General features: G+C 34.3%; 3 protein-coding genes across 4 annotated transcripts; 1 reads left to right on the top strand and 2 right to left on the bottom strand.

Annotated features, from left to right (window-relative positions):
* Positions 1 to 170: 170 nt before the first annotated feature.
* LOC134836605 (host cell factor-like) lies at positions 171 to 2,369 on the bottom strand (the record flags this gene model as incomplete). Its single annotated transcript, XM_063851797.1, has 3 exons — positions 1,821 to 2,369; positions 219 to 923; positions 171 to 175 (listed from the first exon to the last, which is right to left on the bottom strand). Coding segments are annotated over exons 1-3 (882 nt in total), but the record flags the coding sequence as incomplete, so codon positions are not given.
* A 242-nt stretch (positions 2,370 to 2,611) lies between these two features.
* LOC134836604 (uncharacterized) lies at positions 2,612 to 3,974 on the top strand. Of its 2 annotated transcripts, none has more exons than XR_010162316.1 (3): positions 2,612 to 2,780; positions 2,845 to 3,641; positions 3,755 to 3,974. XR_010162316.1 is itself a non-coding variant. In XM_063851795.1 (3 exons), exons 1-3 carry the CDS (start codon positions 2,618 to 2,620, stop codon positions 3,816 to 3,818), a joined length of 942 nt encoding a protein of 313 aa, XP_063707865.1. In that variant the 5' UTR covers positions 2,612 to 2,617; the 3' UTR covers positions 3,819 to 3,974. The 2 variants fall into 2 exon arrangements, 1 of the variants encoding a protein (XP_063707865.1); XM_063851795.1 differs by having other exon boundaries at positions 2,845 to 3,559.
* A 1,895-nt stretch (positions 3,975 to 5,869) lies between these two features.
* LOC134836603 (mediator of RNA polymerase II transcription subunit 26) lies at positions 5,870 to 11,769 on the bottom strand. Its single transcript, XM_063851794.1, has 4 exons — positions 11,554 to 11,769; positions 10,946 to 11,020; positions 9,262 to 10,888; positions 5,870 to 7,586 (listed from the first exon to the last, which is right to left on the bottom strand). The coding sequence occupies exons 1-4, from the start codon at positions 11,614 to 11,616 to the stop codon at positions 6,142 to 6,144; spliced, it is 3,210 nt and encodes a 1,069-aa protein (XP_063707864.1). The 5' UTR covers positions 11,617 to 11,769; the 3' UTR covers positions 5,870 to 6,141.
* Positions 11,770 to 12,271: the final 502 nt, after the last annotated feature.

Here is a 12,271-nt window from a genome sequence, read left to right as displayed (position 1 = left end):
TTTTTAGTAATTTTATTTTTAATTTTTTAAAATTTTGCATCAAAAAATGTTCAATATTGTAAAGAAAAAATAGAATTTACGAACAAAATTTTGTTAAATCTCAAGATCTTTTATCGAATTGGGTACTTTTTAGTACTGCGCGATACTCGACTTTCGATATTTTTTCTTACTAAGTCTAAAAATTTATTTTTTTTTCGATAATTGTATAAATTTTTTACCTAAATTAAGACATGCCAACGTATTTGTGCATTTCCACTCCTTTTCGTGTGCCGCCGTCTTCATGTCGTCCATCACAAGAGGCACCCATCCGCCAAAAACGTACATGCGATGCCCAATCAGGGTGCTACTATGCAAGGAACGCGGCAACGGAATCGGTCCCTCCGTCGTCGGTCTCGTCCAAATCATCGTATTCGTGTCGAGCAACCACAAATCCCCAAGTCGACATCCACTCATGCCCCCATAAATGACCAACATGCTCTTCTTGCTCTTCTTATCCACATAAGCCACGGCGGTATGCGATTCGCGTGGCGGCGGACTTGCGCCATACGTCTTCGGGATCTCCCATGCCAGCTGATTGTTCTTAATTGTGAGCGTGTACAAGTCATTCAAGTACTTTGGAATGTTATTTTTCGGGTCGTCACTCTCGTTTGCCAATCCGCCAAACAGGTAAATTTTGTCGCCTACCATCGTAAAGCTGTGCCCGAGACGCGGGCATGGTGGCGGTCCGTTATCTGGCGGCTTTGGCGACAACTTTTTCCATTCCCATTTTGTGGCTTGCAACTCGAAGAGCTCGTTCGAGTATTTGCCGTACTCAACCATGCCGCCGAACACGAAGATGCGAGTTCCGTCGACGACGAAGCCGTACGCTGCGCATCCCGGGGGCACGTCACCTTTTGTTGCTGGCACATACCACTGATTGGAAGCTGGAAACACGAAAAAAAGTAAGTTAAAATCTTTGAAATTAAATAAATTTATTCAAATCAAGCAAAAAAATTGAAAAAAAAATACCGCATCTCGATATTTCTTCGAAATCCGGTAAAAACCGATAAATAGGTGCCGGAAAATACGAACAGTGGGTTAGTGTTTGCGAAAGCAAATGCAGGGAGTGTCAAGATATTTCGTAACAATTTGCAAAAAATACATTTCAAGCTGCTTAAAATTTGATTTAATTTTTTTTCTCTTCTAAAAGTTGAAAATTTAATATAAAAAAAAATATTTAAAAAATAAAAATTGTCATTAAAAATGAAAATTAAAAAAAAAATTAAATAATTATTAATAAAATTTTTAAAAAATTAATTTAAATTTATTTTTTTTAATTTCAAAATAAATTTTTAAATTAAAAAAAAATGTTAATAAAATTTTGAATAATTTTTTTTAATTTAAAAATAAATTCTCAAAAAATTTTGAAAAATAATTTCAGTAAATAATTTTTTAAAAAATATCTTTAAAGAAAAAAATACGATTTTTAATAAAAAAAATAATAAAAATTAAATATTTTTTATAAATTTAAAAAAAAATTAGCAGCAAAATTTTGTCATTTTTTACAAAAAAAGTATTTTTCAATTTTTTTTTTATTTGAAAAAAAAAATCTGCTCCATTAAAAAAAAAAATTGAGAAAAATCTTGAGAAATCAATTGAAAAATTTTAATAAAATTTAATTTTTCAAGAAAAATGATTAAAAATTATTTTAAAAGCGGTTTTGCGTTACGAAATACTTGAAAGCTCCCCGCGCTGCAATTTTGACAAGCATTTTCATGGAGGACGCCATATTGAAAAAGCGATTTGCTCAATAACAATAATTGCGGCAAATGTTTACGAACCTGTATTGTAGACGTGCAACTCGTCGACAATGCCCTCGTTGCCGCCCCCGAAGACCACCATGAGTTCCTTGATGTTGACCGCGCGATGTCCATGCCTGGGACGCGGTTGCGGGCCCGTAGATCCCGTAATTTTCTTCCATTTCAATGGCAATGGCGACAAAGCCTGCTCCATTTTCTACCGCTTTTTTGCTGTTGTTTTGTTTTTTTTTTCTTCTTTCTTTTCGCACGTTCGGTGCACGCGTCACTTGTCTTGCCGTGCACGCAAAAAAATTATTTTTCCTCAAAATTTGTCTCTGTGAATGCCGTTGACCACGGTAAAAATATTAACATTGTACTCTTTGCGTTCGCGTTTTTCGGAAACGACGAAGACGAAAAAACGGGCCGCCGATATTTTCAACCGGATTCTCACTGGTTGTGCACTACTTGCTCGCCCGATTTCGTCGAAACACAGTCACTAGACACTTTTTGCACCGCTTCCGATAAATTGTTGCCCGCTGACTCGCTTTATTCTCGTTTTAATGGCGTATTTTACGAGTTTGCTATGGCGTCTTCTTCACTTGAAAGCTGATTCCCAGTGCGTTTTTTTGCGCGAAAACGCCTCTTTGCACTGGGATTGCACAAAAACAAAATGTCACATGGGTCCTTATCACTTTCATACGACTCAAAATTAGTTCAAAATATTGCCGCACTTCCGTTTTGGTGGCGCCAAACAGGATATGGACCGGGAACTCGAATCAGCAGAATGGCAAATTACAATTTATCACTTTTATTCGTCTCAAAACTAAAAATAAACAAAAATGTCTGAAGTCGTCGAGAATTCTCTTACAAAATTGGCTCACGATTACTTCCGAACGCTCTCGCCGTTGGCAGAAAAGATCAATGCCGACATTGAGGAAGTAATTGTCGAGCTGCAGGACCACTGGACCTCCCTGAAACCCAAAGAAAAGGAGAAAATTATCGGTAATTTTGCGCACAGACATTTTTCCACACCCAAATTTCATGGTTTTTTGTGCAATTTTTGCAGATGACGCCTTACTGAAGCAAGAAATCACCCTGAAATACTTCAATAATTTCGATTCGCGTTCCGAATCCACGAATTCCCTCAACTCCTCGGGCTACCAATTCGACGGAAAGAATCTCATCACTTACTTCAAGCAAAAATCGGGCAGAAAACTCGTAAAGGACGAAGCCATTGGGAAATTCCGTGACGAACATTCAGCGCCATTTTCGACAAGTACACGTTCACAGCTAAATTTGCGTGTTTGCGAGCTCGATCCGGAGGAAGAAGAAGGTCCCTCAGTCGATTACAACAAAATACTCAGTCAAAAACTCGCCCAGGAGGCAGTCAAACGTGCAGCTATCAAATCTCCGCTCAACAAAGCAAATGCAGCCGCCGCCAAAGATAATAATTCCATCGGGAGTGGCGGAAAAAGTGCCGTTATCGAACAAATCGACTCGAATATCTCGTACAACAAAATTCGAAACACGGACGAGCAAGTTGCCGATGACGACGGAAATTTCATCAGCAAATTCATAAATCGCCTTAGTGTCACACAAAATCCCGCAAATAATGGCAACAATATGGACGAACACGAAAATCTCGTGAGTGGCATCAATTTGTCCTTTTCGACGCAACACTCGGAAGAGTCAGAGGAAGAGGGGTTGCATCACACGGAGAAAAGTTTGGAGTTTAAGAGTCTCCTTGACGACAAAGACGGCTTCGATTTCTTGAATAACTGGTAATTTCGATACCAGAAGCAACTTTTTTTTTACTCAAAAGTTCCTAAGGACTTTCTTTAAAAATATTTTTAAATGTTCAGTGTCTCGAACTTTGTCAATTTTTTCACTTTTTAAGACGAAATTTTTAATTTTTTAAAGAAAATTCAAAATTTCGTCTTGAAATTGAAAATAAGACGAGAGTTCATTTATCGTAGGTTAAGCAGCTCATTACTAAAATTAATGAAAAAAATCAATACAAAGGTGCCATTTTTGCCGTAAGAATATGAAACTGAATTATTCCAGGAGAATCGAAAATGCCTGAAACAAGTATTTATGTAGGATAGAATAACCGAGTATTTAAAAAATAACACGTAAAAATATACTTATACGTATCAAAAACTGTAGAACTGAGACTTTTGTAGATCCAATGCAATATTATAGTAATAAAAAATTAAATATGAAAAAATTGTTTTTTTTTTAAATTTTTCTTATTAAAATTATTTTTTTGACCAGTTTCAAAAATTTTCATTGAACCAAAAAATTTTCCAAAAATTAAGTTGAAAATTTAACGAAGATTTGTTTTACATTTTTTTTTTTAATTTAGATAATTTTAAACCTAAAGCTTAACGAAAAAAATATTTATTCGAAATTTGACGAAACTTAACGAAGAATCTTTTAAGAGATGTTTTTTTATGTTTTTGATCTGATTTTAAGCTTAAAACTTAACGAAGAGTTGTTCGAAAAAAATTTTTTTTAAAATTTGACAAATTTGAAGCCTAAAACTTAACGAAGAGTTGTTCGAAAAAAATTCCTTTTAAAATTTGACAAATTTCAAGCTTAAAACTGAACGAAGAGTTGTTCGAAAAAAATTCCTTTTAAAATTTGACAAATTTCAAGCCCAAAACTTAACGAAGAGTTGTTCGGAAAAAAAATTCTTTTTAAAATTTGACAAATTTTAAGCCTAAAACTTAACGAAGAGTTGTTCGAAAAAAATTTCCTATAAAAATTTGACAAATTTTAAGCCTAAAACTTAACGAAGAGTTGTTCAAAAAAATTTTTTCATTTTAAAATTGGACAAATTTCAAGCCTAAAACTTAACGAAGAGTTGTTCGAAAAAAATTTCCTTTTAAAATTTGACAAATTTCAAGCCTAAAACTTAACGAAGAGTTGTTCGAAAAAAATTCCTTTTAAAATTTGACAAATTTCAAGCCCAAAACTTAACGAAGAGTTGTTCGAAAAAAAATTTTCTTTTAAAATTTGACAAATTTTAAGCCAAAAACTTAACGAAGATTTGTTCGAAAAAATATTCCTTTTAAAATTTGGCAAATTTCAAGCCTAAAACTTAACGAAGAGTTTTTCGAGAAAAATTTCCTTTTAATATTTGACAAATTTCAAGCCCAAAACTTAACGAAGAGTTGTTCGAAAAAAAAATTTCTTTTAAAATTTTGATGAATTTCTAACCTCAAAACTTGACGAAGAGTTGTTCGAAAAAAAAAATTATTTTAAAATTTGACAAATTTCAAGCCAAAAACTTAACAAAAGAGTTGTTCAAAAAAAAAATTTTTTTAAAATTTGACAAGTTTCAAGCCTAAAACTTAACAAAGAGTTGTTCAAAAAAATTTTTCTTTTAAAATTTGACTAATTTGAAGTCTAAAAATTTACGAAGAGCTGTTTGAAAAAAATTTCCCATTAATATTTGACAAAATTTAAATAAAAATTCGATCAATTTCAAAACAAAAAAACTTCAAAAAGTCCTTCTGAAGATCAAAATTCGATAATTTTTGTTCAAAAAAGTGAAAAAAAAATATTTCGAAAAAAAATAAAAACTCCTTTTTTTGTTTTTCATTATTTTTATAACAACCGTTGAAAACTATCTTTATTTACATCGTATGCTTGTATAATATGTATCAGATACTTTTTTGTTTGATTTTTCATTAATTTATTTTTTAATGTTTTTTTTGTTATTGGATTTTTTTTTTCAATATTTTACAGCATTGATTTTATATTCTAATTTTTTTTTTTATTAAATAATTATTTTTTTGTTTTTTTTTCCTTTTTGTCTATATTTACAATTTCATCCATAATAATTTTTTCTTGTTATTTTAAGTTGGTTTATTTTTTTCATCAATAATTTGATGTCAAAACAACAAAAAAAGTATTTTTCTCGAAGGATCGGTTACTCATAAAAATAATAACAGATTTTCTTTAAATATTAAAAAAAACGTCTAACATTAAAAATCATAAAAATTTAAATGTAAATTAACTAAGCTCTTATCAATATAATTTTTTTTTGTAGTTTTGTAAAAAAGATGATGATGGAGGAGGAGGAGGAGAGATGATGATTAATGGTTTTGATGAAGTTGAAATGAGAGATGGAAGCATTTGAGAATGAAAATCGTGCGATGAAAAATTATCTTTATTCCAGGTTTCCGACTTAAATATATTTTTTTTTATTATTATTAGATTTTTTTTTACCATTTAATCATCTAGTTTTTGCAAAGTTCATTTTTTTTTGTGAGGCATGAGATGCTTCCAGAGCTTTTTTTCGCGCGCGCATGTGATTTTTTTTTGTTTGTTAGAGTACAAGAATAATTTTTTTTTCTTAATCAATTACAACATAAGGCAAAATTATTAAATCTTCGCCACTTGACACCGCTTGTACACTTTGATACCATTCACTGAACTCTTCATTTGTGTCTGGCTTTGTTCCAGTCTCATTTTCCGTGGATATCTCGTTGAACGAGGGTAATTTGTGATTGTTGCTGTCGGGCAATTCCGTGTCGTCGTCTTCTTCTTCGAGCATTTCGACGTCATCTGGTGCGTTATCTGCTTCGTCTTCGGCATTGCTGCTGTCGGAACTGCTTTCAATGACGCCAACTGGTTCGGGGGATCGCATTTCGACATCTTCCGTGTCGGGTTCTTCCTTTTTGATTGGCAGCAATTGCGTTTCTCCGTTCACAATTTCATCTTCTGTGTCTTCCACTTTGACACGAGCTTTCATTCTGGCACGTTTCGCAAGTCGCGCTTCGATTCGTTGCAGAATGACGCGTTTTCGACATTTTTCCTTGAACGTTTTGTAGTCAAAGTGAAAGTCGGGGAATTGTTTGGGAATTTTGTCGCACACGAGGAAATTATATCGCGGCACTACCCGATTTGCCGTATCGATGCTCACAGCGTCTTCGTCCTCGACATCGTCAATTTTCTCGATTTTTTCACTTTTTATCGCATGGCTCCAATTTCCATTGACATTTGGCACAAATCGGTTATGCAACGCCGTGATATGGTAATTTGTGACTTCGTTGCGGTCCGTTTCGTAGAATCGCATCGCGGCGCAATCCGGATCGATGACAGCTTCGTATTTGGCAAAAACGGGCATCATCGCCAGTGCTTCGGGATCCGTTTCCGTTGGCATCACATTTGGTAGCGTTACGGGTGTTACGTGACTTTGTGACAGCGATTCGCCAGCTGCGAGTACCGCAATGACGTCTTTCGGCGCCGTTTCCTCCGGCACTGATTCCAAATCGTCTTCGCTGTCTGACATTTCGCCCACTTCGGGTTCCTCGTTGTCGTCGTCCAGGTCAAAAATGGATTTTACGACTTTTTCTCGCTTTCGTTTCTTCACGGGACGCTGTTTAAGTCTTCGTTCGGCGGCATCTGCCATTTCCTCGTCACTATCTTTGATGATGTTGATCTCAATGTTCACCGGTTTGTTGGCAGTTGCGGAATTTTCTTCCGGATTTGAAGTCGGGTCTTCGTCTTCCTTGACTTCGCGTAAGGTGCACGTGCATTTGGGCAGCAGCACGTCGTCTTCGTTCTCCGAGTCGCTTGCCTCAGTCTCGTGCGGAAGGGGTGGCAATTGGGAGAGAAGACGTTTAATTGTGAGTTCGACATCTTCGGCGACAATTGGCGGCTTTGCGATTACTTGAGCGGCAGCTGGCGATGGAACGGATGAGGGATCTTCCGTGCTTGAGGGATGCAAAACGCCCGTTGATGTGCTTGGTTCTGGCGTTACGGCTCGCGTTGATGTTTGAGAGTGATGTGAGATTTCTAAAAAAAAATATGAAAAATTAAATTTTCAAAATTAAAATTTATTTAATTTTTATTTCATTTTTTTTAAACGAGACAAAATACTAAAAAACATATATTCTTATGAAAATAATAAATTTTTAGACATTTTTTAAAGTACATATCTAATTTGCTAATTTAAAATTAATTTAAGAGCATTTCAAGTTTAAAATTCAAGCAACAAAATTTCATAAGAATTAAATGTCAAAAATAAAAAAAAATCATTAATTTTTTGAAAAATATCTTAAGAGAAGAAAACTCAATGAAAAAAAATTTCAGAAAAATTTTTTTAAACTAAAAAAAAATCTGAAAAATTACAAAAGGCAAAGATAATATTTTTTAAATGAATTTTTAAACTAATTTCATTTTTTTTAATTTATATTTTTTTTTTAGTTTAATTTTTTTTAATGAAGTTCAAATGTCATTTAAAATTCGAGAACCCAAAAAATAAAATAAAAAGTTTTATCTTTTTTTTTTAATAAGGCCGCTCCAAATTTTTTTCGAACTTTTTGTCCCAAAAACTTTTTTTCAAAATGGAAGGGGGCAAAAAAATAAAAAAAAAATTTTGAAATACTTTTTCATACAAAAAAAAAAATTTTTGAATGTCAAAATGAATAAGTTATTTTTATGAAAAATTGCATTGAGATTTGAGAATTTAAAATTAATGAAAAAAAAATTTCAAGGTAAAATTTTTTTTCAAAAAAAATTCATAAAAATAACTGTCAAAAAATTTTTTAAAAAAAAATTTCTTTAAAAAAATATGAAATTTTAAACTAAAAAATTCAATTTTTTTAAAATTTTCAACTTTTTTTTTATTTTGCCCCATTGAATTTTCGATTTTCAAATGTCATTTACAAATTCGAGTTCAAAAAAAAATTTTTAAAAGTTTAAAAAATATTTTATCAAAATTTTACGTTTTTTTAACAAATTTTCAAAAAGTTTTTTAAAAATAAAATTATTAATTTAAAAATAAGTTTTGGTTTTAACTTAAAATGATATTTTTACAAGAATTTTCTTCTCTAAAAATTTTTTTTCGAAAATCATTGAACTTAAGTTTTCAAAATTTTTTTTTGAGTTTTTTTTATGAAAAATTTTTTTTTCAATTTTTTAGTTGAATTGCTCTAAAATCGATCAAGAAATAAAAAAAACTAAATAAGAAATTAAGTAGTTTAAATTAAATAAGAAATTATAAGAAATTAAATTAAATTATTTTTTTCAAGCTTTTATAAATATTTTAAGAAAAAATAAATGGTAAAATCTCACAAATTTAAAAATTTCAAAAAAATTAAAATTTCAAAAAAATGTTAAATTTAAAAAAAAATTTTAATTATTAAAAAATGTTAAATAATAGATTAAAAAAAAATGATAAAAAAATTAAAAATTATTTTTGAAATCTAAGTCAAAAAATATTTTCAGAAAAAATGAAAAAAAGAAGAAAATTTCAAAAAAAAAAGAAAAAAATAAGAAGACTTCTTATTTTCTAAGAAAAGAACTACTTTTTAAAAAATGTTTACAATAAGAAATTCTTTAAAATTATTTTTTTTAAATTTCTTGAAAAATTTTTTAGAGTACTTTAAATTTTTAATAAAATTTTTGCTTTTCAGACAAAAAATAAAAATTTTGAAAGTAATTTTTAATTAATTTAGAAAAAACATACCTGACATCGCGGATTCGGGTGAAGGCGCTTGCGTGACTGACGGAGAGGTAACTGTCGACCCGCTTGCCGATCGCTTATTCTGTATATCCGACAAAATTTCCTTTGTCGTTTTGACTTTTTTGTGTCCCGATATCGAGGTGATTTTCTGCTTCAAATCCGAAAAGCTGTCGGCATTGAAAATCTGTTGAATGGCACCTTCATTTTGTGTCGCCAGCAGCGAATCGATCCCCTTCGACCCTTTCTTCCTGCCCCTTTTCTTCGGGATTTTCGTATCGACAGTCGGCGTCGCACTTGGCATCGCCACGGGCACATCCGAACTATTATGATTGACAATAATGACGTCATTGTCGACATTCAGTGGCGTTATTCCGCTCGCAATCGAGTGATTTGAGGCATGAGGCGACGCATGAAAAACACTCGGACTCACACTGCGACTGTTTGGCATTTTGGGCAGCGGTAACGAGTCGACATCGATGACGACATCTGACACCGTGGCTGCTTTGGAAAAGTGTCCCGCGAACGAAAGTGCTCCTGCGGGTGTGGGAGTCGTTTTGCCCGTGGCAGCGTTCGTGTTTGTGATACTGTTGAAGTTGTTGAAGAGCGACGCCGAAGTATTTGAAAGACTGTCGTTGTCGGGTAAGATGAGACTGTTGGAGGTGCGTGCCGCGAGCAGCGAATTGTCGTCGCGCATCAAATTTGGCGCCGAATGGTCGTCCATTTGTGCCAGCAGGGCATTTGTGTGGTTGTAATTTGGGCCGAGCGACGTCGTTTTCGCGGGCGTCAGCAACTCTCGCTTCTCCTTTTTGTGTTTCTTGTGCTTTCGACTGCTGTTACTGTTGCTGTTGTTAAGAAAATTAGTACCGCTTACACTACTATTGTTCTCGTAATCAAGATTATTATCACAGGAGGTTACGCTGTTGCTGAAATTTTGCTGCTTCATGTGATTGGCACTTGAGGCGACGACGACGGCATCCATGCGATTCGATTTTTTCGAGGGCGACGAACGGTAATTTTGCTGCTGTTGCTGCTGCTGCTGCAGTCGTTGCTGGTACTGCTGGAACATCGAGGGACTGTTCGAACGATCGTCGGTCAAATTGATGATTTCCGTTGGATGGGCGGCGGCGACGGCGACGACTTGATTGAGCGGGCGAATGCCGGAAACCATGGATGTCGATGCGGCATTCGGCACGCGCAAACTATTGTTGTTCACGTGATTCTCCTTATGCTTCTGCTGTTGTTGCTGACTAAAAGCTGCTAACTTATGTACATTATTACTACCACTATTACTATTGTTATTACTGCTATTGTTGTGTAACGATAAGGAAGATTGTTGTTGCATTTGCGGCGGCGGTTGCGGATTTTTCGGGGGTCGTCCCGGACCACGTGGTGTCACCAAAGCACCATTTTGCCCGCCGGCACGCGCAGCAATCGTTTTTGCGGGCGATGCTTGCACTGCGCGACTCGGGGTTTGGGCATTTACGGGCGTCGTTGCCGCATTGGGAGCATTTGGCGTCGCAGGCAACAACATTTCGCGCCATCGCTTAAGCAGGCTCTTTGAGCGTCGAGCCAGCACTTGATCTGTCGTCTTTCGTCGCAACTCATTAATGTGCTTTGCCAGTCGGGTGGCCTAAAAAAACCAAAAATTATGCAATTTTTTAATTTTTTTTCACGGTAAAATACTCACCTCCAACAGTTCTCTGGTAACTCGGGTGTTTTCGAGCGTCGATATGATTTCGTACACGGATTTTTCGTCAACGACCTTTAAAAGACACAAAAAATTTCAGTAAATGTCCTTCAGCCATTTTCGATTTTTATCATTTTCAATTTAAATAATGGAAATTTTCCACTTATTTCTCATTGAAAAACAAAATTCTTCAGGATTTCACGGGAAAAATGACATGAAATTGCATTTTGTACGAATTCCGTGAAATTTCTGCCACTCGGGCACACTAACACACACACTTTCCCAACATATTTCGCGTTAAATCATCGATTTTCTGGCATCGCCGTCACGAAATGCCCCGCAAAATGGGCGTTTTTGTGGAAATTTCGCCGCAGAAAGGGCTCAAAGGTGGTACGAACGACGGCGAAAAGTGTCCACGTTAAAGGTAATAAATTTTAATGTGGATTTGATGGATGGATTTTTTGTGTGTGCCAAGGCAAATGAGACGCATTTCATAATCTGTACGGATTTCTCAAGCACAACTTGCATTTTTCGCGAGACTTTGGTGAAATACGTTGCAGAAAATGCCGTGGCGACACACAAAAAGCCCCCGATTTCGCAGCACTTACATTGTAATTACTATCCAAAGCTCTCAAAAATCGTCTTGATAATTCTGGAACAGATATATTCATTTAAAGCTGTCGCTGGGTGCCTGCTGCAATGCACAACTGTGAAATTCGTGTTCCAGTGCGTGAGTTTGGTGCTTTGTTGATGCGGGCGCCACTTGAAACTCTTTTTTGGCCAGTAAATCGTGCAGAATTCGGTAAAAATTACGGGAATTGTTTTGAGTCTTTCAGCGTGATAAACGCCCCTATGCACAGATGTCCATGATGCGAGACGAATGCCAGTGATAAGTGACACTGAGGCGTACGGAAATGCGCAATTTTGTGCAGTGGGATCGTGATTTTTGACAGATTTTCCGTTATTTTTCATTTTTCTACTCTAAAAATACAAAAATTTTTGAGAATTTATTAAAAAATTTAAAAAAGTATTTTAAAAATTACCTAAAATCCATAAAAATTCTTTCAAAATGGATAAAAAATAAAAAATTATCATTTTTGTACTCCTCATATGGCGCCATTCATTAATAGCGTAGGAACCCCAACCCTCCTATAATCTGAAACAATTGAAATTTGATGATCTCCTTTTTTTTACGACAAATAAGATCCTCTATTTTTATGAAATATTTTTTTAAACAGAATAAATTTTAATAGAAACTAATAAATTTTAAAAAAATCTCAATGGAATTTAAAACTTATCATAATAATAGTTAATATATTAGAGTTA

The sequence above is a fragment of the Culicoides brevitarsis genome, unplaced genomic scaffold, assembly GCF_036172545.1.
Source record: "Culicoides brevitarsis isolate CSIRO-B50_1 unplaced genomic scaffold, AGI_CSIRO_Cbre_v1 contig_71, whole genome shotgun sequence".
NCBI classification, from domain to species: domain Eukaryota; kingdom Metazoa; phylum Arthropoda; class Insecta; order Diptera; family Ceratopogonidae; genus Culicoides; species Culicoides brevitarsis.
This window is presented reverse-complemented; position numbering and strand designations above follow the sequence as displayed.

Bases quoted from the DNA above. Each gene is read 5' to 3' on its own strand.
- LOC134836604 (XM_063851795.1), top strand. From the start codon at position 2,618: ATGTCTGAAGTCGTCGAGAATTCTCTTACAAAATTGGCTCACGATTAC. The intron at 2,781-2,844 runs GTAATTTTGCGC...CAATTTTTGCAG, and splicing joins AGAAAAGGAGAAAATTATCG to ATGACGCCTTACTGAAGCAA. The intron at 3,560-3,754 runs GTAATTTCGATA...CATTTATCGTAG, and splicing joins TTCGATTTCTTGAATAACTG to GTTAAGCAGCTCATTACTAA.
- LOC134836603 (XM_063851794.1), bottom strand. From the start codon at position 11,616: ATGAATATATCTGTTCCAGAATTATCAAGACGATTTTTGAGAGCTTTG. The intron at 10,889-10,945 runs GTGAGTATTTTA...TGGTTTTTTTAG, and splicing joins TTACCAGAGAACTGTTGGAG to GCCACCCGACTGGCAAAGCA. The intron at 7,587-9,261 runs GTATGTTTTTTC...ATTTTTTTTTAG, and splicing joins ACCCGAATCCGCGATGTCAG to AAATCTCACATCACTCTCAA.